At 45.3% G+C, this 24,744-nt stretch overlaps 2 protein-coding genes across 2 annotated transcripts; one reads left to right on the plus strand and one right to left on the minus strand.

Annotated features, from left to right (window-relative positions):
* Positions 1-575: 575 nt before the first annotated feature.
* Positions 576-24,370, plus strand: PRKRIP1 (PRKR interacting protein 1; the record flags this gene model as incomplete). The annotated part of the gene is made up of 6 exons (XM_082857336.1): positions 576-701; positions 1,295-1,373; positions 2,175-2,275; positions 5,751-5,836; positions 7,143-7,210; positions 23,484-24,370. 6 exons carry the CDS (start codon positions 576-578, stop codon positions 23,576-23,578), a joined length of 555 nt encoding a protein of 184 aa, XP_082713462.1. The 3' UTR covers positions 23,579-24,370.
* Positions 20,573-23,259, minus strand: LOC309972877 (small nuclear ribonucleoprotein G-like; the record flags this gene model as incomplete). Its single annotated transcript, XM_082856790.1, has 2 exons — positions 20,573-20,802; positions 23,208-23,259. 2 exons carry the CDS (start codon positions 23,257-23,259, stop codon positions 20,573-20,575), a joined length of 282 nt encoding a protein of 93 aa, XP_082712916.1.
* Positions 24,371-24,744: the final 374 nt, after the last annotated feature.

The raw sequence follows: 24,744 nt of genomic DNA on the forward strand, positions 1-24,744 counted from the left end.
TTCCCAGATGCGAGGAGCAACTGTTCTCTTTCTCATAAGAAAGGCCCATTCACTCGACCGAGGTATATTTGCTGGGAGCCAGGTGCAGAGTAATTAGAGGTGGACAAAAGAGATTCGGCCCCAGTCCTAAGGGAGCTCGCAGTGACGTCTGTGCCGACTTAAACACGTTGTCAGAAATGGCAAGGGGAGTGGACCAGATCCAAGGAACCACCAGGACAAAGGCCCGGGGGCGGGGGTGGGGGATGCTAAGAGGTCGGGGTCGAGGGCTGGAGAGGTCACCTGGGGTCGGAGAGGTCGCCTGGGGTCGGACCCTCGGGCACGCAGGGCCAACCTCTCCCCCAGGGACGTGGGCATTCGCTGCGCTGATTTGCTCAGAAACATGAAAAGAAATCAAGCAGCTTTAATCAAAATAACCCACCAGGGCTTCAAGCTCATGAATATTCAGCATCCTGCTTCCGGCTGGCAACTCCGCTCCAGCCCCGCCCAGCTAGGAGACTGCGCTTGCGTCGCTGGCGCGCGGCTCTGTCGTCATACGCACGCGCGCAGCCGCTCGCCAGGACAGCTGCAGAGCTCTCATGGCGAGCCCGGCCGCTTCCTCCGTGCGACCGCCGAGGCCCAAGAAAGAGCCGCAGGCGCTCGTCATCCCCAAGAATGCGGCGGAGGAGCAGAAGCTCAAGCTGGAACGGCTAATGAAGAACCCGGTGAGCCCCCTTCCTTTCTGGCGTCTCTGGGCGCTAGCGGGCCCTCTTTCCGCGCTTCCGAACTCTGGAACTCAGTACCCGAACCCCAGGGTCAGACCTTAGGAAGGAGTAGGCGGCCCCGGAGATAGTGAGCTATTTTCTGCTCTCATGTTAGAGCCAAGCCTGGATGAGGGCGCTGCGAAGCGGCTTCTCGTGCTCTAAGACCCTTTAACTTTGTGAACAGAAGCCTTAGACTGGAAAGATATAATCCGTGGGTTAGCACAAGGGTTTTTCTTCTTCTAAACAGCACTAATTGTTAGAGGGGCATTGGCCAAGACACCTGGGGTTGGAGGTTTCCAGCCATAAACGATGAGTCGCGTTTCTGAGTTCTGCCCTGAAAAGTTGAGTGTAGCCCTGGCAAGGCTGTGGGCTCTGATAGGACCCAGAGTATACAGGATGAAGTAAAGGCAGAGGGAGGAAAACAAACTCAGTTTTGGGTCCAGGAAGCAAAGCAGCGTTACTTCACTACTTCAGTTAAAGTTTTTTGGTTGAAAAAGATGTCACTTTGTCAGCCGGTTTATACATACAAATGCTTTCGTGTTTAAATGTTGCAGGACAAAGCAGTTCCAATTCCAGAAAAAATGAGTGAATGGGCACCTCGACCTCCCCCAGAATTTGTCCGAGATGTAATGGGTAATGTCTTTTGGATGTGGGTGTGTGTTTAAATACAGTTTTTAAAGTGTAGGTATTAAAAACTCTGCAGTTAGCATTTGTTAATTACACCCCGATAGGAAGAAAAAAAAGTTCACTTATCCAGTATTTTGCTCTTACAATGAAGGGGTATCGTTGCTTGTGGTCTGGCATTAGAGAACTTTCTTCTGCATTGTTTTTAATACCTTGTTTTTTCAAAATGGAAACGGTTTTTATTTTGTTGGGTTGTAAGTTAACTAACTATAAAGAGAATAAATAACAGGTGTAAAAAAATTAGAACCACCTGTTATCTATCGTTCTATTTGTAACATTTTGATGTAGTCCTCCAAACCTCTTTATAGTCAAAACCACTCATGCTTAAGAAAAAATGTTTACAAGAACATGGTTGTTCTACACATACTATTTGATAACCTACTTTTTTTCACTTCATATATCATGGACATCTTTTCAACTAAGTAGAAAAGCATGTCAAATGTGAAATCATCTGGTGGGGGAGGGAAAGGTCACAGGCTCTCTTTTAGGTTTCTGGTCTCTGAACGATAGTCTGCTTGTCCTCCTAATACTACGCTAGAGTGGAATTTTTGGTGACTTCACATTCAACATTCACACAACAGATATTTACAATATACCAGCCAGTGTGCTAGCTTCTGGGGTACAATGGGGAATAGGGCAGGCTTGGTCCCTTCCATCACTTCTAGTACCTTTCTTTGGTCCCCTGTGATTAAGAGTAGCCTGTGTTGGTAACTGGATATCATCAAAAGCTCTGGACTGTCCTGGCTTTAGGTTCAAGCGCTGGGGCTGGCAGCGGAGAGTTCCATGTGTACAGGCATCTGCGCCGGAGAGAGTACCAGCGACAGGACTACATGGATGCCATGGCTGAGAAGGTTAGTGAGCCAGGACGCTGGCTGAACCCTTGGGTTTAGGCAGTGTGCACTTAAACCTTAGAAAAAAACACTTGAAGAAGAGTAGATACACCTGGTTGTGGCTTGTGTGAGGGCCGCCTTGTAAAGTCAGCAGGAGAAACAGATGTCAGGTAGAGTCCAGGGTACTTCTAGGTCAGATCCAGCATGGCAGGATGCTCACACTAGGAAATGAATGAGGGGAGGGAGTCTTCCAGGTGGTGGAGAGCCCAGCAGAGTCCCCTTTCCCCTCCAGGCCATTTGCCATGGAATAGAAGCAGGATCTCACACCACTTGAGTTATTATTTCTTTATAGTTTCTGTTTTTGGCTGAATGCCTGTAATTCCAGTTAGCTGTGTATTTGGTGCTAGTAGTGGTGTGCTTTCTGGTGTTTTTGCCTCTTTGAGTTTTCTAGCTTTGAGATGGGCATTTCTTCATGACAGGTGTCAAATAATAATTGATTAAGAATGGAGAATTACTGGCAGCTTCCTGCTGGTCTAGTAGTTAGGATTCAGTGCTTTCACTGCTATGGCCCGGGTTCAGTCCCTGGTCAGGGAACTGAGATCTTGCAAGCCATGCGGTGTGGCAAAAATAAATAAATAAAGATAAAAATTAAAATTAAAAAAATTTTTTTAAAGAATTGAGAATTGCTTTTGAAATTGTACTGTAAGAACTGTTAAGCTCTCCATTGATTGATGGGAAAGGCCAGAAACCTCTCTCCTGTTGCTCTTAAGAAATATTCTTTTGGACATTTCACTTGTCTTCTTTCTGGAATTGAGTTTTGGAGTTATTTTATCCACTCCAAAAGTTTTGTTTGATTTTTTTACTAGATTTAACTTGAATCTGTAACTTAACTTGAATGAGAATGGATGTCATAGTGTTTAGTCATCCCCTCTAAAACTTTGTCTTCTTTATTTGTCTAATCTTTTTGTATCAGTGATCATACATAGAGATTTTACATATGTCTCACCACGTTTTTTCAAAGATATTTTAAGTGTTTTGATTGCAGTGGTGAGTGGTCCCTTAAAAATTTATTTGAATGGCCAAAATTGAGTTTGAAAAATACCTGTATGATTTTTGAACAGAAGGGATCATTGCCATGGTGGTTTTCACCTGGTATTTGCTTGTCCTGCAGCCCTTACTCGGCCCCCAGGTGTCGGTGGTTCTTCTCCAGCTACTTCTCAATTCCAGTGAGGAGTTTCAGGTGACTTGTCACACAGCTATACCAGATCACTGAAGGATTTGCGCTGTTAGGAATAAACAGAACTCTGTATGTAGAAACTAACAGAAGCACTTTTTTATTTTTAAACTACTTTAGAGGGGAGGAAATAGAGCAGATGGTTGTCTCAAATGCCATCAGTTAGTCTGAACCTTTTATGTATTGATTAACAACCCAGAGAAAATACAGAAAAATGTTTCACAAACCTTGAAACCGCACAAATGCAAAGGTTTTATTTCACGTGGTGAAAGAGAGGCTCTGAGGTTAGAAGAAAAAAAGAGAGGCAAGAGAATCCTTACCTTCCACAGCGACTGATAGGTTGTCACCACTGACAGAGCACATCTGACTCCTGCTTGAGCCCTTGCCGGGTCAGCAGCCAGCAGGGGGCTCTGTCTTGGTCGCACTTCAGACATTTCCAGCTCAGCTTCTAAACAGATCAGGTGCTTTTAGTTTGAAGTCATTGCTTTCTAGCTGAACTCTAATTAAAGCTGATTCCTTTCTTGGAAGGAGACCCTTCTTTTTAGTTTCATAATTCTCCTCTCAGAGAGAGTTTCTGCATCCGTCTGAGCAGATCCACAGAGCCTGGCAGTGCAGACCAGCAGAGTGTTGAAGCCACCTCTGTCTCCTCTGCTGGCTCCTTGTTTGCTCCATCAGCCTTTATGGCTGTAACTAGAAGAAATAGGGATGGCGCTTGTTTTTTATCAGTAGATGTCTTTAGTTTACAAGATCTTTCCTGTAGGTTATTGCAGTTCATTAGTCTTCCTAAAGGCTCAGGGAAAGATAAATTATTGTTTCCCCCATTTTATAGATGAGGAAGCTGAGGCTTAGAAACAGGGAGCTGCTAGGAAGAAATAACACAAGGGATGGATATATATATATTTATTTGTACGTATGTACGTACTCACACACACATATGTACACGTGTAGGTGTGTTTAGTAGCAGGGGATGGCAATGCATGTTATGCTGCCTTAGAATCGGTCATTTGATAACCGTAGCGAGTTAGGACTTGAAAATTCCATGGTCGCAGCCCTCTGGCCGCTCCACCCAGTGAGCCCCCATCACTGTCTCTGAAGAAGCAACACTCCTGTTTGTCTCCTTACTGTCAGTACTCTACTGCATTTCTGACACTTCTGGGCACCGGATGTGTGGGGATTTTCCCCACACCAAGCAGTTCTGTGACACCAGGTGAGTATCCTACAATTCAACTCAATTGTGACCCTGTCTACGTGGAGATAGCGCCATATCTCGAAGGTTAAGACTCAGTCCTGCAAGACTGAGCCCCACCCCCAACTTCAGAGGCCAGCCACAAGTCCCCGTTGTCACCTGTGCTTCTGACCCACTGGCTATAAATCAGAGGTTTCCCATGACCCCCTCCTCAGGTTCAAGTAATTGGCTTAGAGGGGCTCACAGAAGTCAGGAAAACAGCTTACTAGTTTTCCGGTGTCGTATAAAAGGATATAACTCAGAACAGCTGCATGGAAGAAGGGATGCAGCGCTTCCGTTCCTTCTCCCAGCATCTCCAGTGTTCACCAACCCAGGAGCTATCCAAACGCAGCCTTTTGGGGTTTTTGAAGGCTTCATTATGTGGACATGATTAAATCACTGACTGTTGGTGATTAGTTCAACCCTCAGCCCCTCTCCCCTCCCTGGAGGTCATGGAGGTGGAGCAGAAAGTTCCCTTGGCAACCAGCCCCGTTCCTTAGGTGCTTTCCCAACGTCACTCATAAACTCCTGTGCTTGAAAGGGGCTGGTTATGAATAACAAAAGATACCCATTTCATCTTTATTTCTGGAGTTATTTCAGGAACCGGGAACAAAACTAAATATTATAATAAAAGATCCCCCCTGTGGCTCTCATATAGGAAATTTGTAAGAGTTTTAATGTGCCAAAAACAGTAGATGAAGACCAAATATGTATATATTACAAGTCACAGTATCACATTTTCCAAGGCCCTGGCGAAACAGAGCCAGTAGTGCTGCCTCTGCCTTCAGGGAATCCTCAGCGTGCTCCCTCTCATACTTTCTCTCTCTTACATTTACTTGTGCACGAACGGTATCTTAATGAACTAGTTATTTCACCATCAGAGATCCATATATTGATTTCCTGCCTCACCTGTGAGGCAACTTCTTTAAGTGGCCCTGGAGACCTGGGTGTACCTGTAGCACCCCCAGTGGTGTGGCTTCTAGAGTTTTCATACCCAGGCAGGCCGGAGTTTGTCTAACTGATGTGGTTTTTTGCAGCAAAAATTGGATGCAGAATTTCAGAAAAGACTGGAAAAGAATAAAATTGCTGCGGAGGAGCAGACTGCAAAGCGTCGGAAAAAGCGGTGAGGGCTTTGTGGCATCCCATAACTACTGAGACTTAGGGCGGGAAATGTAAAAGTAAATAGTTGGTGAACGAGTCCTTCTTGTAGTCAAAAGTTTACCTGTATGGCCTGTATAGGTCTTGGGTGTGAAGATCCACAGTGGGGACTTCCCTGGCGGTCCAGTGGTTAAGACTCCATGCTTCCAATGCAGGGGGCGCGGGTTTGAACCCTGGTCGGGGAGCTAAGATCCCATATGCTGTGCAGCGCAGCTAAAAAAAAAAAAAACCCACAGTGGAGCACCCCCATAGAGGAATGGCTTTTCTTCCAGTACCTGGGGAGAGATCAAGTCACTTACTGCCCCCTGCCCCCAGCTTGCTACAGATTCTCCAAAGCTTGCTGGTCAGCACTTTGGTGGTGAGCACATGGATTTCTGTGTCTCCTTCATGTCCGTATTTTTTTTTTTTTCTGCGGTACGCAGGCCTCTCACTGCAGTGGCCTCTCCCATTGTGGAGCGCAGGCTCAGCGGCCATGGCTCACGGGCCCAGCGGCTCTGCGGCATGCGGGATCCTCCTGGACCAGGGCACGAACCCATGCCCCCTGCATCGGCAGGCGGACTCCAAACCACTTGCGCCACCAGGGAAGCCCCATGTCGGTATTTTAACATCAGGTTTAATAAGTTGCTATGAGCAAACTTCCCAATTAGCTCCTCCCTTAAAGGAGGGTCTGTAACCTCCCTAAGTGACTACATGAGTATACAGACTGCACCTGTGCATGCGTGTGTGTTGTTTTAATAAATGCTCCTTCAACTTTCAGAGAGCTGAGCAGGATTCTAAAAACAGTCCCTAGGGCTTCCCTGGTGGCACAGTGGTTGAGAGTCCGCCTGCCGATGCAGGGGACACGGGTTCGTGCCCCAGTCCGGGAAGATCCCACATGCCGCGGAGCGGCTGGGCCCGTGGGCCATGGCCGCTGAGCCTGCGCGTCTGGAGCCTGTGCTCCGCAACGGGAGAGGCCGCAACAGTGAGAGGCCCGCGTACCGCAAAAAAGAAAAAAAAAAACAAGCAGTCCCTAAATATCTCTGAATGAGAAAGTATCTCCAGTATTTCTGGATTGCGCTCATCGCCTCAGGACTCCAAAGAATCTGATCTTGATTCATGAAGGAAACAGGTTGATAATGTTGATGATGTTGGAGTAGCAGAGTCATGAGGAAGTATTTCTTTCATTTTATCGTAGTATTCGTATAATTACTAAGTTGCTAAAGGTTCTGTAAGTAGATGTTTATTTTCTAAAATGTAAAATAGGTAGTTAAGGAATTATTTTGCATTTGCAGCCAGAAGTTAAAAGAGAAGAAATTATTGGCAAAGAAGATGAAACTTGAACAGAAGAAACAGAAAGAAGGTGAGTGGTACCCACTTTTCTTTCGTGACCTTTCTTAGTGCTGATCACAGTGGTTGACCTGTCAAGAATGAGATTTAGAGTTTGGAGTAGGTTGGCTGGCCTCTGAAGAAATGACGGCTTGTTTCTATTAGTTTCGACTCATTTAATTGCAAGTGTCAGGAAGCCAAACTGGTTTAAGCAAAAAAGAAAGCTACTGCCTCACGTTTAGTCCAGGACAGACCTCCACTTGGGCCTGGCTGGTAAAGGAGCTCTGATGTTGGCATTCACTGTCTCCTTCTGTCCCCTGGCTCCCTGTCCTCAGGGAGGCTCGTTTCCTCCTTGTGGCGGTGAGGTACCAGTCGCTGCTCCGGGCCACACCCTGGCTCATTCTTGCCTAGTAGGAAAGACTGAGGGGGTGTCCCTAGCAAAAGAGTTTTTGTGTCTCTTTGGCTCTTATCGAGTCACTTGGCAAATCAGTTAAGAATTCTTTTGGCTACAAGAAATAGAAAACTAGCAGTAGTTAAGCAAAGAGGAATTATTTTTCTCACATAACAAGAAATCTGGTGGTAGGTGGCAGCCCAGTGTGGTTGAGTAGCTCATCAGTGTCAGGCCCAGTACCCCTGCGGTTCTTTTGGCCTTTATCCTGTGGGCATGAGATGGCTGCTGCAGCTCCTGGCATCATACTTACGTTTAAAGCAGGAAGAAGAGGGGAAAGAAGTGGTACTTGTCTGTTGTGGTTTTTTTTTTTTTAAACTGAAGAGCAAAATATCCCCCATCACGTATTACCTTGTATCTCATTGGTCAGTACTAGGTCACTTTGCCATCCCTTGCTGTCATCAGGCTAGATGAAAAGAAGACAGAATTGTCATGACTGTCTTTAACGTATCGTGATCCATCACTGGATGCTGGGTACATTGTCACCCTAGACAGAATTGAGATTTGTTAGAAGGAGGAATAGGGGGTGAGTAATGTGTCAGCATCCCCCAGTGCTGCCAGTCCTGCCCACTTCCGAACCCATCACAAGGCCAGTGGTGCCAGCCACTCCTTTGGGAACCCCTGGGCTGCAGACCAGGGAGAGAGAGGTCCCAGATGGAAAGGACCAAGGATGCTAATAGACGGAACAATGACAACTGGTCACCACATCTCTGAATTGGTGGCTGTTCCCTGATTGACCAGACATGGTTCCTAATTGTGATTTTTGGTCTTAAGATAAAATCAGACCTGCACTGACATACGGAAATATGATTGGCCCCTTCCAGGACCAGTTTGCTTATGAGTTGTAAATGTACTGTGTGACACACTATACATGGTATGGTTTTAGCCTGTTCCCTACCATTTCCGAGAAGAAATTATTTTACAGTACCAAAATGTGATTGCTAGGCCATCATCCCTCAAATAAGCCACCTCATCACGTTCCCTGCCCTTCCCCCACCCCCCCCCACAGGAATGTGGAAGTACTTGGTCCAAGGGCAGGAGGATTGGGCAGCCCACCAGTCTCATGTTCTGTTGAAGGAGGTACTGTGGCTTGGACCCCATTATATTGGGAAATAGAAAGGGCTCCTTGGCTGTTGGTACTTTGACCCTCCCTGCCCAGGGTTGGTGGTTTTTGCTGCTTGTTGTCTTTGTTGCTGTTTATGTGTTTAGTGACTTTCCTGAACTAACTCTGTACAGCTTATATTCTTTGTTGTGTGTGGCAACTGAAGTCTTTGCTTGGTTAGCTTAGTGGCCAGCTGAAGATCAGAGATTTCCTGAAATGCTTTGAACCAGTAAGTCTCCTATCTTTGCCAAGGGGCTTTCTGTGTGTGGTGGAGCATGCCTTCACCATTCTGGCAGGCGGTTTACAGTTTTGCCTTAGCCTTCACTTGCTTCTTATACAGAGCCTCAAGGTTAGCCAGAGGTGAGATTAGGGCCATCACTTGTCTGTCTTAGACATGTGCGCAGCTCTACACATGCCTGTGGCCTTCTAGATTACCAGCATTTCCTCTTAAACTGTTGGTCAGTTTCTTGTTTGCTTCCACTGTTATTACTGCCTCAGGCAGCTATGATGATAAACAGTTGCCAGTGATTGTTTTTGACAAATACGTTGAGGAAAAGGCTGTTCTCACTGAGTCAGGTTGAATAAAGACAAGACAAGCCTTGCCAGTGGAAGTTTCCGGAGAGCTGCCAGACAGGTCAAATAGGGACAGTGCTCTGGGTGTGGGACTTCTGAGGAACTCCCAGGGCAGTTTCCTTCCTCCAGTGGCTGCTAGGCTGCTGGTTTTCACAGCTACTGGGAGTAGGAGGCTATTGATTGGGAGGCTACCTTGGATCTGCGAAGAGGGAGTAGGAAATAGGGCAAATTTTTTTTTTTAAACAAATTTATTTTATTTATTTATTTTTGGCTGTGTTGGATCTTCATTGCTGTGCGCGGGCTTTCTCTAGTTGTGGCGAGCGGGGGCTACTCTTCGTTGCAGTGTGCGGGCTTCTCATTGCGGTGGCTTCTCTTGTTGCAGAGCATGGGCTCTAGAGCACAGGCTCAGTAGTTGTGGTGCATGGGCTTAGTTGCTCCGCAGCATGTGGGATCTTCCGGGACCAGGGCTCGAACCCATGTCCTCTGCATTGGCAGGTGGATTCTTAACCACTGTGCCACCAGGGAAGCCCTGTTCTCTCTGGTTTTTTTTTCTCTGTTTCTCCTTTCCTGTCTTCTTTTGGATTTATTTGAACATTATTATTATTCTATTTTAATTTATCTATTGTGTTTTTAACTGTTTCCTTTTTTATAGTCTTTTAGTTGTTCCTCTAGAGATTACTATATTTATACCACTTTCACAGTCTATTTGGAATCAGCATTTCACCGCTTTAAGTAGAATGTAGAACTTTTCATCACATAGATTTCTTTACTCTGTATGTTATAGTTGTCTTAGGTATTACATCTCCATACATGGAAAACTCCTTCAGATAATTTTACTTTTTTTTAATTGACCTATAGTTGACTCACAATATTATTTCAGTTTCAGGTGTACAGCATAATGACTTGATATTTTCATAGATTGTGCACTGTACAGTTATTATAATATTTTTGGCTATATTCCTGATGCTGTATGGGTTGGCCAAAAAGTTTGTTCGGGGTTTTCCATAACACCTTATGGGGAAACGAACGAACTTTTTGGCCAACCCAATACATTACATCCCTGTGACGTATTTACTATATAACTGGTAGTTTGTACCTCTTAATCCCCTTCACCTATTTTGCCCATTCCCCCATCCTCCTCCCCTCTGGCAACCACTAGTTTGTTCTGTCAGTGGAGTCTATTTCTGGTTTGTTTTTTAGATTCCACATATAAGTGAAAACATGCAGTATTTGTCTTTCTCTGTCTGACTTATTTCACTTAGCGTAATATCCTCTAGGTTCATCCATGTTCTTGCAAATGGCAAGACTTCATTCTTTTTTATGGCTGAGTAGTATTCGTGTGTGTGTGCACATCTTCTTTATCCATTCATCTGTCAGCGAACACTTAGGTTGCTTCCATGTCTTGGTTATTGTAGATAACGCTGCACTGAACGTTGGGATGCACATATCTTTTTGAATTAGTGTTTTCATTTTCTTCAGATAAATACCCAGAAGTGGAACTGCTGGATCATATGGTGGTTCTGTTTTTATGATGTTACTGTTTTTGTTTTCAGTCATCAAACATATTTCAGAAATCTCAAGAGAATAGTCTTGAATAGTAACCAGATAGTTATCATTTCTGTTGCTTTTTCTTTGTTCCTGATGTTCCAGGCCTCTATCTGGTATTGTTTCCCGTATATCTGAAGAACTTCCTTTAGTCATTCAGTTAGAACAGGTCTGCTGGCTATAAATCATCTTAGCTTTTCTTCATATGAGGCTATCTTTATTTCACCTTCATTCCTATAGGACATTCTCACTAGATACAGAATTCTGGGTTGGCAGTTTTTATTTCAGCACTTTTGAAATGCTGTTCCATTTCCTCTGGCCTCCATGATTTCTGATTTTTTTAAAATATGTAGTTATTCAAATTGTTCTCCTATCATTGTTTTTCTCTGGCTGCTTTCAAGATCCTTAGATGTCAGGAATTTGAGAATTTGATTATGATATGTCTGCACATGGATTTCCTTGGGTTTATCCTGGAGTTGGGTTTGGAGTTCACTGAGCTAGTTGAATCTGTAAGCATGTATCTTTGTCAAATTGGGGATTTTTTTTTTTATTTATTTATTTTTGCTGTATTGGGTCTTCGTTTCTGTGCGAGGGCTTTCTCTAGTTGTGGCAAGCGGGAGCCACTCTTCATCGCGGTGCGCGGGCCTCTCACTATCGCGGCCTCTCTTGTTGCGGAGCACAGGCTCCAGACGTGCAGGCTCAGCAGTTGTGGCTCACGGGCCTAGTTGCTCCGCAGCATGTGGGATCTTCCCAGACCAGGGCTCGAACCCGTGTCCCCTGCATTGGCAGGCAGATTCTCAACCACTGTGCCACCAGGGAAGCCCAGGGGATTTTTTTTTTCCCATCTTTTTTTGTCTCTGTTGTTCACATTGGATAAGTCCTACTGATCTGACTTTGAGCTGTGTCTTCCCTGTGTCACCTCCATTCTGCTTATCGATCTATCCAGTGAATTATGTTTTTCAGAAAAGTTTTTCAATTTCCATTCAATTCTTCTTTATACCTTCTATTTCTTTGCTGCAGTCTTCTATCTTTCCATTTGTTTCAAGAGTCTTCACTCTTACTTCCAGGAAAGATATTTAAATAGCTACTTTCAAGTATTTGGTACTTCCGGATCTGGGGCATCTTGACATTGGCATTTGTTGATTATCTCTCCCCACGCTAGCTGCGATTTCCCTGATTCTTCACGTGTCGAGTAACTGTCTGTGGATCCGGGACATTTTGAATATTATATCGTGAGGCTCTGGTCTTGCTGATATTTGTTTTAGCAGACAGTCAGCCTGGTTGTGTTCGGAGCACAGGTTCTGACCAGCCTTCTGTAGATTGTGGTTCCTGTGTCAGTTTGGCTTTTAAAGCTTTTGCTGTGCTCTCAGGTGTGTCCTGTGTGTGCCACCCAGTGGCCAGTCAGGGTTTAGTTCTTTGAGTTCGGTTCTCAAAGTGTTTGGCATGACGATTAGGGCCAGATCCGTGCATGTGCTGTCAGGGCGGGCCCAGGAGTTTACAGACAACTTTATGATGTCTCTTCTAATCCTCTCTCCATGATCTCCCCTGTAGGTTCTGGTTTCTTGGGGCTCCCCTTTTCAGACCTCCAGCCAGAAAGCTGGGGCTTGGGACTTTCCTGGCGGTCCAGTGGTTAAGACTCCAAGCTCCCAATGCAGGGGGCCTGGGTTCAATCCCTCGTCAGGAAACTGGATCCCACATGCCGCAACTAAGACAAAAGATCCTGTATGGGGACGTCCCTGGTGGTCCAGTGGCTAAGACTCCAAGCTCCCAATGCAGGGGGTCCGGGTTTGATCCCTGGTCAGGAAACTAGATCCCACATGCCACAACTAAAGGTCCCACATGCCACAACTAAGACCTGGCACAGCCAAATAAATAAATAAATATTTAAGAAAGTTGGGGCTTTAGTTACCTACTCTGCCGCATACTTTGTACAGCTGCCCCTGCATCCAGGGCTGAGTGGTGGGAGGACAGAGAAGAAAAGCAACAGAGTTTGCCCAGCCATCTTAGGACCACAGCTCCTCTGATCAGAGGGGAAGGTTCCCCTCCTTCAAAGTTTTTGCACGTGCAAGCCCCTATTGCGCCGCAGTCGCTGTGGCCATCCTGACACTGGCAGGATTGCCTGGGAGCTAGGGTGTGAGAGAATGGAGAGAAAAGAAGAAACACAAGAATTTCCCTTCCTCTGAGCATTAGGAGTCCGCTTTCTCACTCCTTGAATCAGAAGTAGAAGGTTTCTCTTGGAACTGTGTCTGTGCCCAGTTTCCACTTCTGCGTATTAGATCGCCTTGAGTCCAGTCTGGGGGATACTGGAGGGAAGAAAGAAAAAAGCAGGAAACACAATATTGTGGTACTTTGTATCCTGGTCTTTTTCCCCAGTCTGTGTGCTTTTCAGAGTCCATGCATTCTATCCAGGTTCTATAGCTGTGCTCAGTGGAGAAACGGGGTCAAACGTGCTTGCTCTGTCTTACCTGGAACCCACCCTCTATTTGGTTTTTTGAATCCAATTACAGGACTTGATATTTAGCTCTTGTGCATTTCATCTTGGTGTTATTGGCTCCGTTGATTCAGGTTTCCAAAATCCTTTTGAATTCTGATTCTCGAATTAACCATGTTACCATGTCAGGGGCAGGTTTGATAAACATACCTCCTTTTGTCATTGGTAAAAATGCTGAGCCAAACAGGGCCAAGGCCAGAGCCCTGCAGCATCCACTAGTGAGCTCCATCTAGGCCAACATGGACCTGTTCACTAAAACTCTGGGTGGAGTTATTCTCCAGCTAAGAATCCGCTAGACTCACTCTTCTTTCCTCTTACCCACAGAGGTGTCATTCTAAACTAAGATAGTTTGAGGTCAGGGAGTAAGTACAGTAGGCGTAGATTCTAGGCTCAGCTCTCACTCTGGCTCACCCTGACCTTAGCATCTCCTGTTTGAGCAGATGTTTTTTTTTTTTAATTTTAGTCTGTAAAATGATAAACTCTTTCTAGATCTAAAATTCCACAGCTTGATAACTTTTCCAAACGCCTTGCTGTAATGAAGATATAGCATATTTGGGCAGCAAGAGGGGCGGTTCCCTCACCAGTAAATCTAAGAACCCTTTCAGAACAAGAAACAGGTTAGTTTGCTCTGAATTTGTACTTAAATGAACCTGTAGTGGTCTTTGGAATCACTTAATAACTTTTTAGTAATCAGTTCTAGAACTGAAGGAGACAGGAGGCAACATCCCAGAGCTGAGGTTTCTTTTTTTTTTCTTTTAATATTTATTTATTTATTTGGTTGTGCTGGGTCTTTTGGTTGCGGCAGGCAGGCTCCTTAGTTGCGGCATGCATGTGGGATCTAGTTCCCTGGGATCTAGTTCCCTGACCAGGGATCAAACCCAGGCACCCTGCAACTGGGAGCACAGAGTCTTAACCACTGCGCCACCAGGGAAGCCCCCAGAGCTGAGGCTTCTTAAATCCCCCTTTTCTAGCCCCTTTTACACATTAGTTGCATGTGACTGTGCAGTTTTCAGTCGCTTTTCTTTAATTTGCCCAAGGCTATGAAGAGTGTATGAAGAGTGTATGAAGAGTGTATGTGCAGTTTTCAGTCGCTTTTCTTTAATTTGCCCAAGGCTATGAAGAGTGTATGAGATGGTAGATTTCATCCAGAACCTCTAACCTGTTTAAAACGGCCTTGTGCCCTCTCACTGGGTCTCCCCCATCCTGAGCTTCAGTTCTATCAGAAAGATAGATGTTTGTGCCCATGTTGCATCATAGGAGCACAGCGTTTTTTCAAACTGAGGGATGTGATCCTTTATTCACTGGGTCATGAAATCAGCTTAGAGGTTACAGATGTTGGTTTTTTCAAACATACATAAAATAGACTAGAAAATATCAGAATGCATCACACCCTGAATAACTGTTTTGTGAAATTTTCTTTCAGTTGCTATGTGGGCTGTGGTGCAGTCAAACAGATTTGAAAATCATTGTTACGATTCATGAGCCCTGCTCGTCTACTTGTGAAGTTAGCACCTGTACCTATTAGAAAAATGATTAGTAATAATACATGGTTGTATATGCTCCGCACCAGATGAGCTGGCTAGAGAGTGCTGTAGGGATAGCTTCATAAGGATGCTCTGCGTGCCTTTTACTGCACCCTGTCAGTTTCCTTCCTTATTTTTCATTTTGTGAAAGGGAAAGTAGGTTTTCTAGGTGGTTGAAGTGAACAGAAATTTAATGTGGTGATGATCAGTTGTGCCACAAGGTGGCTTCTGTGCACTTCTGGGTTCTTGAGGGACTTGGAGATAAATTACTCGAGCTTTTTGGCTCTTCTCCTATAAAGTGGTAAGGGGCAGCTGGCTAGGAGTTCCGTTCTGTTGTTGGAGAGGAAATATCCCCACTTATTGTCCGTGCTGGTCCAGCAGTTCAGTGAAGACGCCCTGCAGTGTGGGACTTGTCTGAATGATACCACAGGATGGTGTTAAGCCAGTTTGGATTATTGTGCCTCCTTGAACTCCTAAAATGATGTATTCTGATACCAATGTTACTTATCCGGACACAGGCTCACCTGCCAGAGAAACCCAGGGTGACCTTAAGGTGATTTGTTACTAAGTACGTCAAGGGCAGTTTCTTGACAGTGGTGGGGAGGAGAGAAATAGGTGAGGGAGATTGAGGTACAGACTTTCAGTTACAAAATAAATGAGTCGGGGCTTCCCCGGTGGCGCAGTGGTTGAGAGTCCGCCTGCCGATGCAGGGGACATGGGTTCGCGCCCCGGTCCGGGAAGATCCCACATACCGCGGAGCGGCTGGGCCCGTGAGCCATGGCCGCTGAGCCTGCGCGTCCGGAGCCTGTGCTCCGCAACGGGAGAGACCACAACAGTGAGAGGCCCGCGTACCGCAAAAAATAAAAAAATAAATGAGTCACAGCTATGAAATGTGGGGAATATTGTCAGTAACTGTGTAATATCTTTGTATGGTGTCAGATGACAACTAGATTTATCGTGGTGATCGTTTTGAAATGTATAGAAATATTGAATCACTGTGTTGTGTACCAGGAACTAATATAATGTTGTAGGTCAATTATACTTCAAAAACAAGCAAACAAACACTCATAGGAAAAGAGATCAGATTTGTGGCTACAGAGGTGGGTGAATGGGAGGAAGGGGAATTAAATGAAGGTAGTCAAAAGGTACAAACTTCTGGTTACAAGATAAATAAGTACCGGAGATGTAATGTACAACATGATAAGGATAATTAATACTGCTGTACATCATGAATGAAAGTTAAGAGACTTCTCATCAAAAGCAAGAATTTTTTTTCTGTTTCTTTAATGCTGTATCTATATGAGATGATGGATGTTCCCTAAACCTGTTGTAATCATTTCAAAACGGGGGGTGGGGGGAAGCAGTTTCTCAGCCTCAGCACTGTTGACACTTTGGGCCAGATAATTCTTTGTTGTAAGGGACTATATCCTGTTCATTGTAGGATGTTTAAGGGCATCATGGCTTCTACCCACTAGATGCCAGCAGCACCCATCCTCCCCTCAGTTATTGACAATCAAAAATGTCTCCAGGGCTTCCCTGGTGGCGCAGTGGTTGAGAGTCCGCCTGCCGACACAGGGGACACGGGTTCGTGCCCCGGTCCGGGAAGATCCCACATGCCGCGGAGCGGCTGGGCCTGTGAGCCATGGCCGCTGAGCCTGTGCATCCGGAGCCTGTGCTCCGCAACGGGAGAGGCCACAACAGTGAGAGGCCCGCGTACTGCAAAAAAAAAAAAAAAAAAAAAAAAAAAAAAAAAAAAAAAAAAAAAAAAAAAAAAAAAAAAAAAAATGTCTCCAGACATTGCCAAGTGTTCCCTCGTGGGGGAGGGGGGCAAAATTGTCCCTAGCTAATAAAATTCATATCTCAGCTGGTATCTGGTGTTTGAAAGGCACTCAATTTATGTGGGTTTTTTTTAAATTTATTTATTTATGTATTTATGGCTGCACTGGGTCTTTGTTGCTGCACTCAGGATTTCTCTAGTTGCGGCGAGTGGGGGCTACTGTTCATTGTGGTGCGCAGGCTTCTTGTTGCAGTGGCTTCTCTTGTGGAGCATGGGCTCTAGGCACGCAGGCTTCAGTAGTTGTGGCACGCAGGCTCAGTATCTGTGGCTCGCGGGCTCTAGAGCACAGGCTCAGTAGTTGTGGTGCACGTGCCCCGTTGCTCCGCGGTATATGGGGTCTTCCCAGACCAGGGCTCGAACCCATGTCCCCTGCACTGGCAGGCGGATTCTTAACCACTGCACCACCAGGGAAGCCCCTGTATCACAAATATTTTCCCATGTCCTTGCAATTCCATAGTACAAAAGGATTTATTTTCCCTAGTGTATTCATTCATCTGTTTGTTTGTTTTTGCTTTGTTTTTTATTTTTTTGTCTAAGTCTCATTTGCGGCATGCGGGATCTTTCAATGTGGTGTGGGCTCTTCATTGTGGTGCGAAGGCTTCTCTAGTTGTGGCGTGTAGGTCTTCTCTTCTGTAGTTGTAGTGCACAGGCTCCAGGATGCATGGGTCTACAGTTGTGGCGCGTGGGCACGAGAGCATATGGGCTCTGTAGTTTGTGGCACGCAGGCTCTCTAGTTGAGGCGCGTGAGCTCAATAGTTGCGGTGTGCAGGCTTAACTGCCCCGCGGCATATAGGAACCTAGTTTCCTGACCAGGGATCGAACCCACATCCCCTGCATTGGAGGGCAGCTTCTTTACCACTGGACCACCAGGGAAGTCCTCATTCATCTGGTTTTTTTTTTTTAAAGTTAACATCAGTTTCAATTACACTCAGTGGCATTTTACCTAGTATTCCTATAGTCTAAATAAAATCTCAGATTCTTAGATTTTAAAATTTTATGTAAACAATAGCATAAGAGTAATGGAAAAAGCTCAAATATTACCATCCTCATAGATCACCTTTCTTTCTGTCCATTTTCTTTTAATCTCTCCATATGCACATGTCATTTGTATGTAATGACAGTTGTAGTGTATGAACAGTTTCCCCTTTGCTTGTTTTTATTTAACATTATAAGCATTTCTGGTCCTTCATAATTTTTTCAGTGACTGATAATATCCAGCAATTGACATGCCATGATACACCTAACATTTTCCCTTTTGTTAGACATTAGATTGATTCCAGTTTTTCTCTTTAGAAGATATTTTAGTGAATTTATGCACCTGTCCCCCTTCCCCCTTTCTGGGTCATTTCCTTGAGATAAATTTCCAGCAGTGGGAATAATTAGATCACAGAGTGTAAAAAGAGTTCCTGGCCCTTGAAATGTATTGCCAGTTTCTTTCCAGAGGAGTAGTGGCAGTTTCTTGCCAAAGGAGTAGTACCAGCTTTTACTGCCATCAGCAGTGTGCAATGGTGTACACTTTTACCATATCCTTGCCGTATTCCCCCACATGGATAAGAATGATTTCAGAGGAAGTCAAGGTCTCATTGAGGACTTAGTAAAAAACCTTGCAAAAATATAGATCCAGGGGACTTCCCTGGTGGTCCAGTGGGTAAGACTCCGTGCTCCCAATGCGGGGACCCGGGTTCGATCCCTGGTCGGGGAACTAGATCCCACATGCATGCCGCAGCTAGGAAGTCCGCATGCTGCAACTAAGACCCGGCACAGCCAATCAGTCAGTATATATCTATATCTCCAGATGTGTCAGGACTATGGTAGCAGCCTCCACTCTCTTCCCACCCCCTCCGACGCCGCCCACCTTGAACAGCCTCCAAAGCTCTTTTTAAAACAGAGGTTGGATTGTCATTCATTCTTCTGCTTGTACAATAACAATACTTAGCATTTATTGAACATTTATTGTGTAGCCCCAGTTCTAAGGTGCTTTGCAGGTATTAACTAACATAATCCTCACAGCGTCCCTGTGAGATAGGCAGTGACGTTATCCCCATTTTACAGTTGACCTTAGGGACCAAGTGGCAATGGCACCCGTAGAGCTAGCGGGAGTGAGTGACAGGCTGGGATTTGATCCCAGATAATGTGTCTCCACGGGCCTTGTGCTTACCTGCGAGGTGATCTTGCTTGAAACCTAGCCAGTAGCTCCTGCATTCCTGCCCTTTCTGGTCTCTCCACCATTTTGTTCTGGCCACTCCCTTGCACGTGTCCTCTACTCTCACCAAGCTTAACATCTCTGTTCTCCCACCTCTCCTCATGCTCAGGCCTCTGAGCTCTTTTCGTTTTCATGCTACCCGACTCCCCATCTGCTTGGAAAACTTCTCATCTTGCACCCTCCTCTCTTAGTAAAGCCTTTTCTAACCTCCCTCCCCACCCAGCCTCCACCTTGCTCCACAGGGTTTTGCACATATTTGGTTACAGAATCTGCTGAATCACATAACGTGCTTATCTATTCAGTTGCAGTCTCAGTTCCATGAGGGTGGGCGTGTCTTTTTTTAAAATAAACTGTGTTATAGAATGATTTTAGATTTACTGAAATATTACGAAGATAGTATAGTACAAAGAATTCCCATATACCCAGTTTCCTCTGTAACTAATGAACCAATGTTGATACATGGAGCAGCTAAAGTCCATACTTTATTTACATTTCCTTAATTTTTAACTAATGCCTTTTTCTTGTGGCAGAATCCCATGTAGGATATCACATTACATTTAGTCATCATGTAGCCTTGGGTTCCTGTTAGCTCTGACAGTTTCTCAGACTTTGTTTTGATGACCTTGAGAGTTTTGAGGGTCAGATGTTCTGTAGAATGTCCCTCAGTTGGGGTTTGTCTGACGTTTTTCTCATGAGTTATTTATTTTTGGGAGGAAGACCACAGAGATAAAGTACCATTCTTATGTCAGGGCTGGGTGCTTGTCAGGATGGCTTGTCACAGTTGATGTTGCCCTTGATCACCTGCTCAGGCAGTGCTCTTCAGGGTTCTCTGTGTAAAGTGACTCTTTTCTTCCCCTTACCACGCTGTACTCTTTGGAAAGAATTCACTATGCGTAGCCCATGCTTAAGGAGTGGCGGGTTATACAGCCCCTCCATGAGGGCGGAGTAGCTACAGAAGCTATTTGAAATTGTTCTGCATGGATTTGTCTTCTCCCTCATTTCTTTATATCAGTATGGACTCTGGGCTATTTATTTTATATTTTAGGTTTAATCCAGTACTACTTCATTTTCTTGCCCAAACTCTTCCAGCTTTGGCCATTGGGAGCTCTTTCTGGCCCGTGTGCCTTTTACGTACTCCCATTATTGGTGTTTGGAGGGTTTTGTTGTTTCTAACAGCACTTCCTTAGTTTCTGTACTACAAGATAGTGCAGACTTGTCTTGTGTATTTCCTGTCCCTAACCTAGAATCAGCTTTTTCTCTAAGTCCTATTTCTTTTCATTGGAGAATGAAATGATTTTGTTGAATTACCAAGTGACTTGAATGTGCAGCAGATTCCTAGGTTTCTCCTCTTTGAGAGAGATACTTCCAGGCCCCAACACCCTGTCTCCGACACACAGGAAACAATTGTGTTTACTATTAATTGAGGTATTACATTTTCAGGAGCTTTTCAGTCACAAGGAGTGCTTTGAGCCCTCCTCTATCAGTCAGCACTTCAGGCATCCGGAACACCCCATTCCATAAACATCCAGGTTAATGAGTATTTTTCCACTATTACAAAAGTTTATTTAATAAAAATGTTCAGTAATAAAATGTACACGAGCCAGTTTTTATCATAGTAAAATGTGGAGGGGACATGTGGAAGCAGTTGATTTCTCTGCTGAACACAGCCATTGTTCATACTGGTTCCAGGGCTTCTAACATGATGATACTGTTTCCTCGTATTACCACCACTCCAGTATTCTGCTGCCCACTAGTTTCCATCTCCACACATTCAACTATCACAAGATTCATAAAGGGATCAGAGCCCCACAATATTCCTTGGACATGTCTGACACCACTTAATTTTAGTGATAACTTCTCCACAAATTTCTTCCGCTCAGGAGGAGGAGCCTTGCTCTTGATGTCTACTCGGTGAGCTCAAAGATGCCTCCTGTTTTACTTTCTCTTTAAGATCAGAATGAAAGATCAAAGCCTATGCTCTTGTCCTGCTGTGTTCAGATCTCTATGGATATGGCGGGTGGTTCTTAGAGAGGCTTCAGGCTGACCAAGTATGACTAAGTTATGGAACAAAACAAGTACTCAGCAGTTTCAGCCTTGGAGCCCAGGTTCTAGAACAGAGCTCCCCCGCTGGTATATGGGGAATGGACTACACATGGCAGAGACCCTGTTCCCCTTGCCTTCAGGGTGGAGACTGAGTGCCCATGGCCTTGGACCGTTGCCCCACATGCCATAGAAATACTGTCCTTTCCCATGAGTGCCATGACATGAGAGCGCTTAGGGAGTTCTGCCCTAGGAGTTCAGGGAGCTCAGAGCTATGTTTTTGATCCATCTATAGTTTTTCACTCAGTCTCTGCATAGCATTCCCTCGCTCCCTCCCTCCCCTCTCTCTCTCTCTCTCTTCCTTTTTTTCTTTCTTCCCCTCCTTTTTTTAAAATTTTGGTAAAATACACATAACACAGAATTCATCATCTTAACCATTTTTAAGTGTACAAGTTCAGTGGCACTAAATACAAATTGTGCAACCATTATCATCATCATCTACTCCCATAACTCTTTTCATCTTGTAAAACAAAAACTATATCTTTTAAACAACAACTCCCCATTTCCTGCTCCTCCCAGCACCAGCAACCACCCCTTCTACTTTGTCTCTGAATTTGGATACTCTAAGTACCTCCTATAAGAGAGATCATATAGTATTTGTCATTCTGTGACTGGCCTGTTTCACTCAGCATAATGTTCTCAGGGTTCATCCATGTTGTAGCCTGTGTCAGAATTTTTTTCCTTTTAAAGGCTGAATCATTGCACTTAATGAATAGACCACATTTTCCTTATCCATTCAGTAGGCCCACCTCATTCCTGTTTTCACCTCATTTTTCTTTTTTATTTTATATTGGAGTATAGTTGATTTACAACGTTGTGTTAGTTTCAGGTGTACAGCAAAGTGATTCAGTTGTACATATATCTATTCTTTTTCAGATTCGTTTCCCATATAGGTTATTACAGAGGATTGAGTAGAGTTCCCTGTGCTATATAGTAGGTTCTTGTTGATTATCTGTTTTATATATAGTAGTGTGTATATGTTAATCCCAGCCTCCTAACTTATCCCTCCCCCCCTTCCCTTTTGGTAACCATAAGTTTGTTTTTGAAGTCTGTTTTGTAAATAAGTTCATTTGTATCATTTTTTTTAGATTCCACGTATAAGTGATACCATGTAGTATTTGTCTTTGTCTGACTTCACTTAGTATGACAATCTCTAGGTCCATCCATGTTGCTGTGGATGGCATTATTTCATTCTTTTCTATGGCTGTCATGCCATTTTTCTTTTGCCTCCATTTCCTTATGCATTTCTGCAGGCAAGGTACCAGAGGCTTGAAAGTCAGATAGTCCAGGTTTGAATCCTCGGTCCTGGTTTTACTGATTATGAGACCTTGGTTAACAAATTACTTAACCTCATCTGTAAAATGGATATAGAGGAGTGTTACTTATCTCATAGACTGTTGTTTAGAGTTAAGACGGTACGTATATGCAAAGACAATAAGCACAGTGCCTGGCACATAATAGATGTTCAACAAATCTTAGCTACTAAAACGTGCTCCTCATTTGTACTTTCAAAATTTCTCGTTCTTTTTGGCATGAGGTTAAGATGGAGGAAAGTCCTAAATAATTGAATCATAGAGATGATGTCAACCCCTTGCCATGAGTGCACTTTAGTGTCCCATCCTAGAGTATGCAGGTGACTGTGCTGTGCCCTGGGCACCCCCAGGCCTTGAAGCTCTTCGGCCCTGTGACAACAGCAGTAGCAAAGCTCTGGGTGCCTGTGGGTTTCTGCATGTCTGCAGGAGGAGGCCCACGGTGCCTGCAAGTGGCCTCCTGGTGTGGACGGGGAGCCGGAGGACTGGTGTGGGCTCTGGCTCGTCCCAGCTCTCGCCTGCTGCCCTGCTCCCGAGAAGAGGGGAGGAGGAGTTGGGAACAAGTAGTCTTTGTGCTCTGCTCTTAGCCAGCTCAGCTGCACTGAGGGTAGACTGGCAGACCGCCAGGGAAGACACTGGGATTCAGAGCTGCACGGGGAGTGTCAGAGAGGCGTTCTGCATCTGTGGGAAGAGCCGGGAAGCTGACATATCTGTTGTAGGCAGAGCCCTCTGCTACAAGGTTTTTGAGACTCCTCTTGCAGACTGGGGTGAGAGCTGGAGACGTCAGCAGGAGTGTTGTCAGCCTAGCGCTAAATGTTAAAGGGCTGCTGTGGACGTCACCGTGCCAAGGTGACAGACTTTAGGGGGGATCACATAAAAAGCAGTGAGGCCTGATTTACTGGGCGTCAGGATCTCATGTGTGCTGGACCTTTTCATAAGGATGAGGCCCATCCTCCACCAGTGGTAGGTCAGTTCTGTGACTGGCCCTTTATACCCGGGAGTGGCACTGGGGACTGATGGACATGAGGACCTCTCTGGCTCCTCCCTGGACAGTCCAGGAACAGCTGGTTCCTGGGTTTTCCTCAGCAGTCCTTTCTTGGAGTACCCCTTGATTTGCTAATCAGGGGATACTCGAAGATTTGTACCTTTCTAATCCAAATGTCGTGTGATTACAGGATCCAGTCAGTCCCAGGAGCAGTCATCCAGTGGCTCTGAGGCGGCATCTGGAACAGAGGAGGAGGACGAGCCCAGTTTCATCATGGGGCGATGACGAGGTTGGCCACGGCAGCTGTCTGGAGCCTGGCCCGCTCTGTGACCGGGACCCCAGAAAATCCTCCACAGGCCTCAAGGGGAAGGGAGCAATCTCTGTTTCAGCTCAGTTTCCCTCCCAAAGCCTCACTGGATAGAAGCAAGTAGGAGTCCACCCTAAGGTCTCACAGCCCCCGTGTTGGCAGGACTGGGCCTGTGGGAGAGAGGACCGTCTCCTGGACACTCGAGGGCACTGCCAGGCAGGGTTCGTGAATGTTCTCGCTGCAAGGGGGGAAATGTATGACCTGGTCCCCCTGGTGCCTGTTCTCACATGATTGGACACTGATGAGTTTGGGGCTGGTTTCTGTGAAGCGAATGTTTATTTAGTAAAGAACAGAAAAACTCCAGGTTTTGTTCTGACCTGTGAATGTTAATTACAGAAACTGTAGAGAAGGCTGTGAAACGACATAAGAGGGATGGGGCCTGTTCCCAGACTCGTTGAAGGAAATGGCCTTGGCTGTGGAGCTAACTCACTGCAGGGCACATGACCTCCATTTCCTTCAACGGAGAGTGCAGACTGCACCCCAGAACACATGCTCCCTCCCAGCACACATGTGCAGAGGGAGATGTGGGACGTAACTGAGGCTGAGCCAGAAGAGAGGACCTTAACGTGTGAGAGGAACTTCGGAAAAACAACTGCTGAGTAGAAAATAAGCAGGTAGAGAATCCAGCCTGGGCTGGAGCAGAGGAGATGGCCTGGGGATCCTAGCTGCACTGCAGGGGAAGCAGATGCATTGGCCACAAGCTGCATTTTCATCTGGAGTTAAGAGGGGATCTAAACAGAAAATGGGAGGTGACTGAGGGTGTCTTTTTGGGCCAACAGGAGGAACAGGGATGGTCTCTAATTTTAGAGCCTTTGCTCACTTTTTGGTTATTTCCAAGTTTCTAGCTCTATTTTGTGCCTTTTATGGAGTTTGATAGAATTAGGGAAATAGTGGTTTTGAGTGAAGGGAAACTAAGAAACACCTTACTTTTCTTGATTTCCCTGGCTCCACCCTGAGCCATGTGACATCTGTGATAACTTCTGTCTTTACGCAGTTCAAGTCACAGGAATTTTTCTTTCCCAGGAGGCTGAAATGGCAAGTCAGCCATAATAAATTAGCACACACCCTAACTGTACATCTTGAA

The sequence above is a fragment of the Leucopleurus acutus genome (genome assembly GCF_964270905.1).
Source record: "Leucopleurus acutus genome assembly, chromosome: 16".
Classification (NCBI taxonomy): Eukaryota; Metazoa; Chordata; class Mammalia; order Artiodactyla; family Delphinidae; genus Leucopleurus; species Leucopleurus acutus.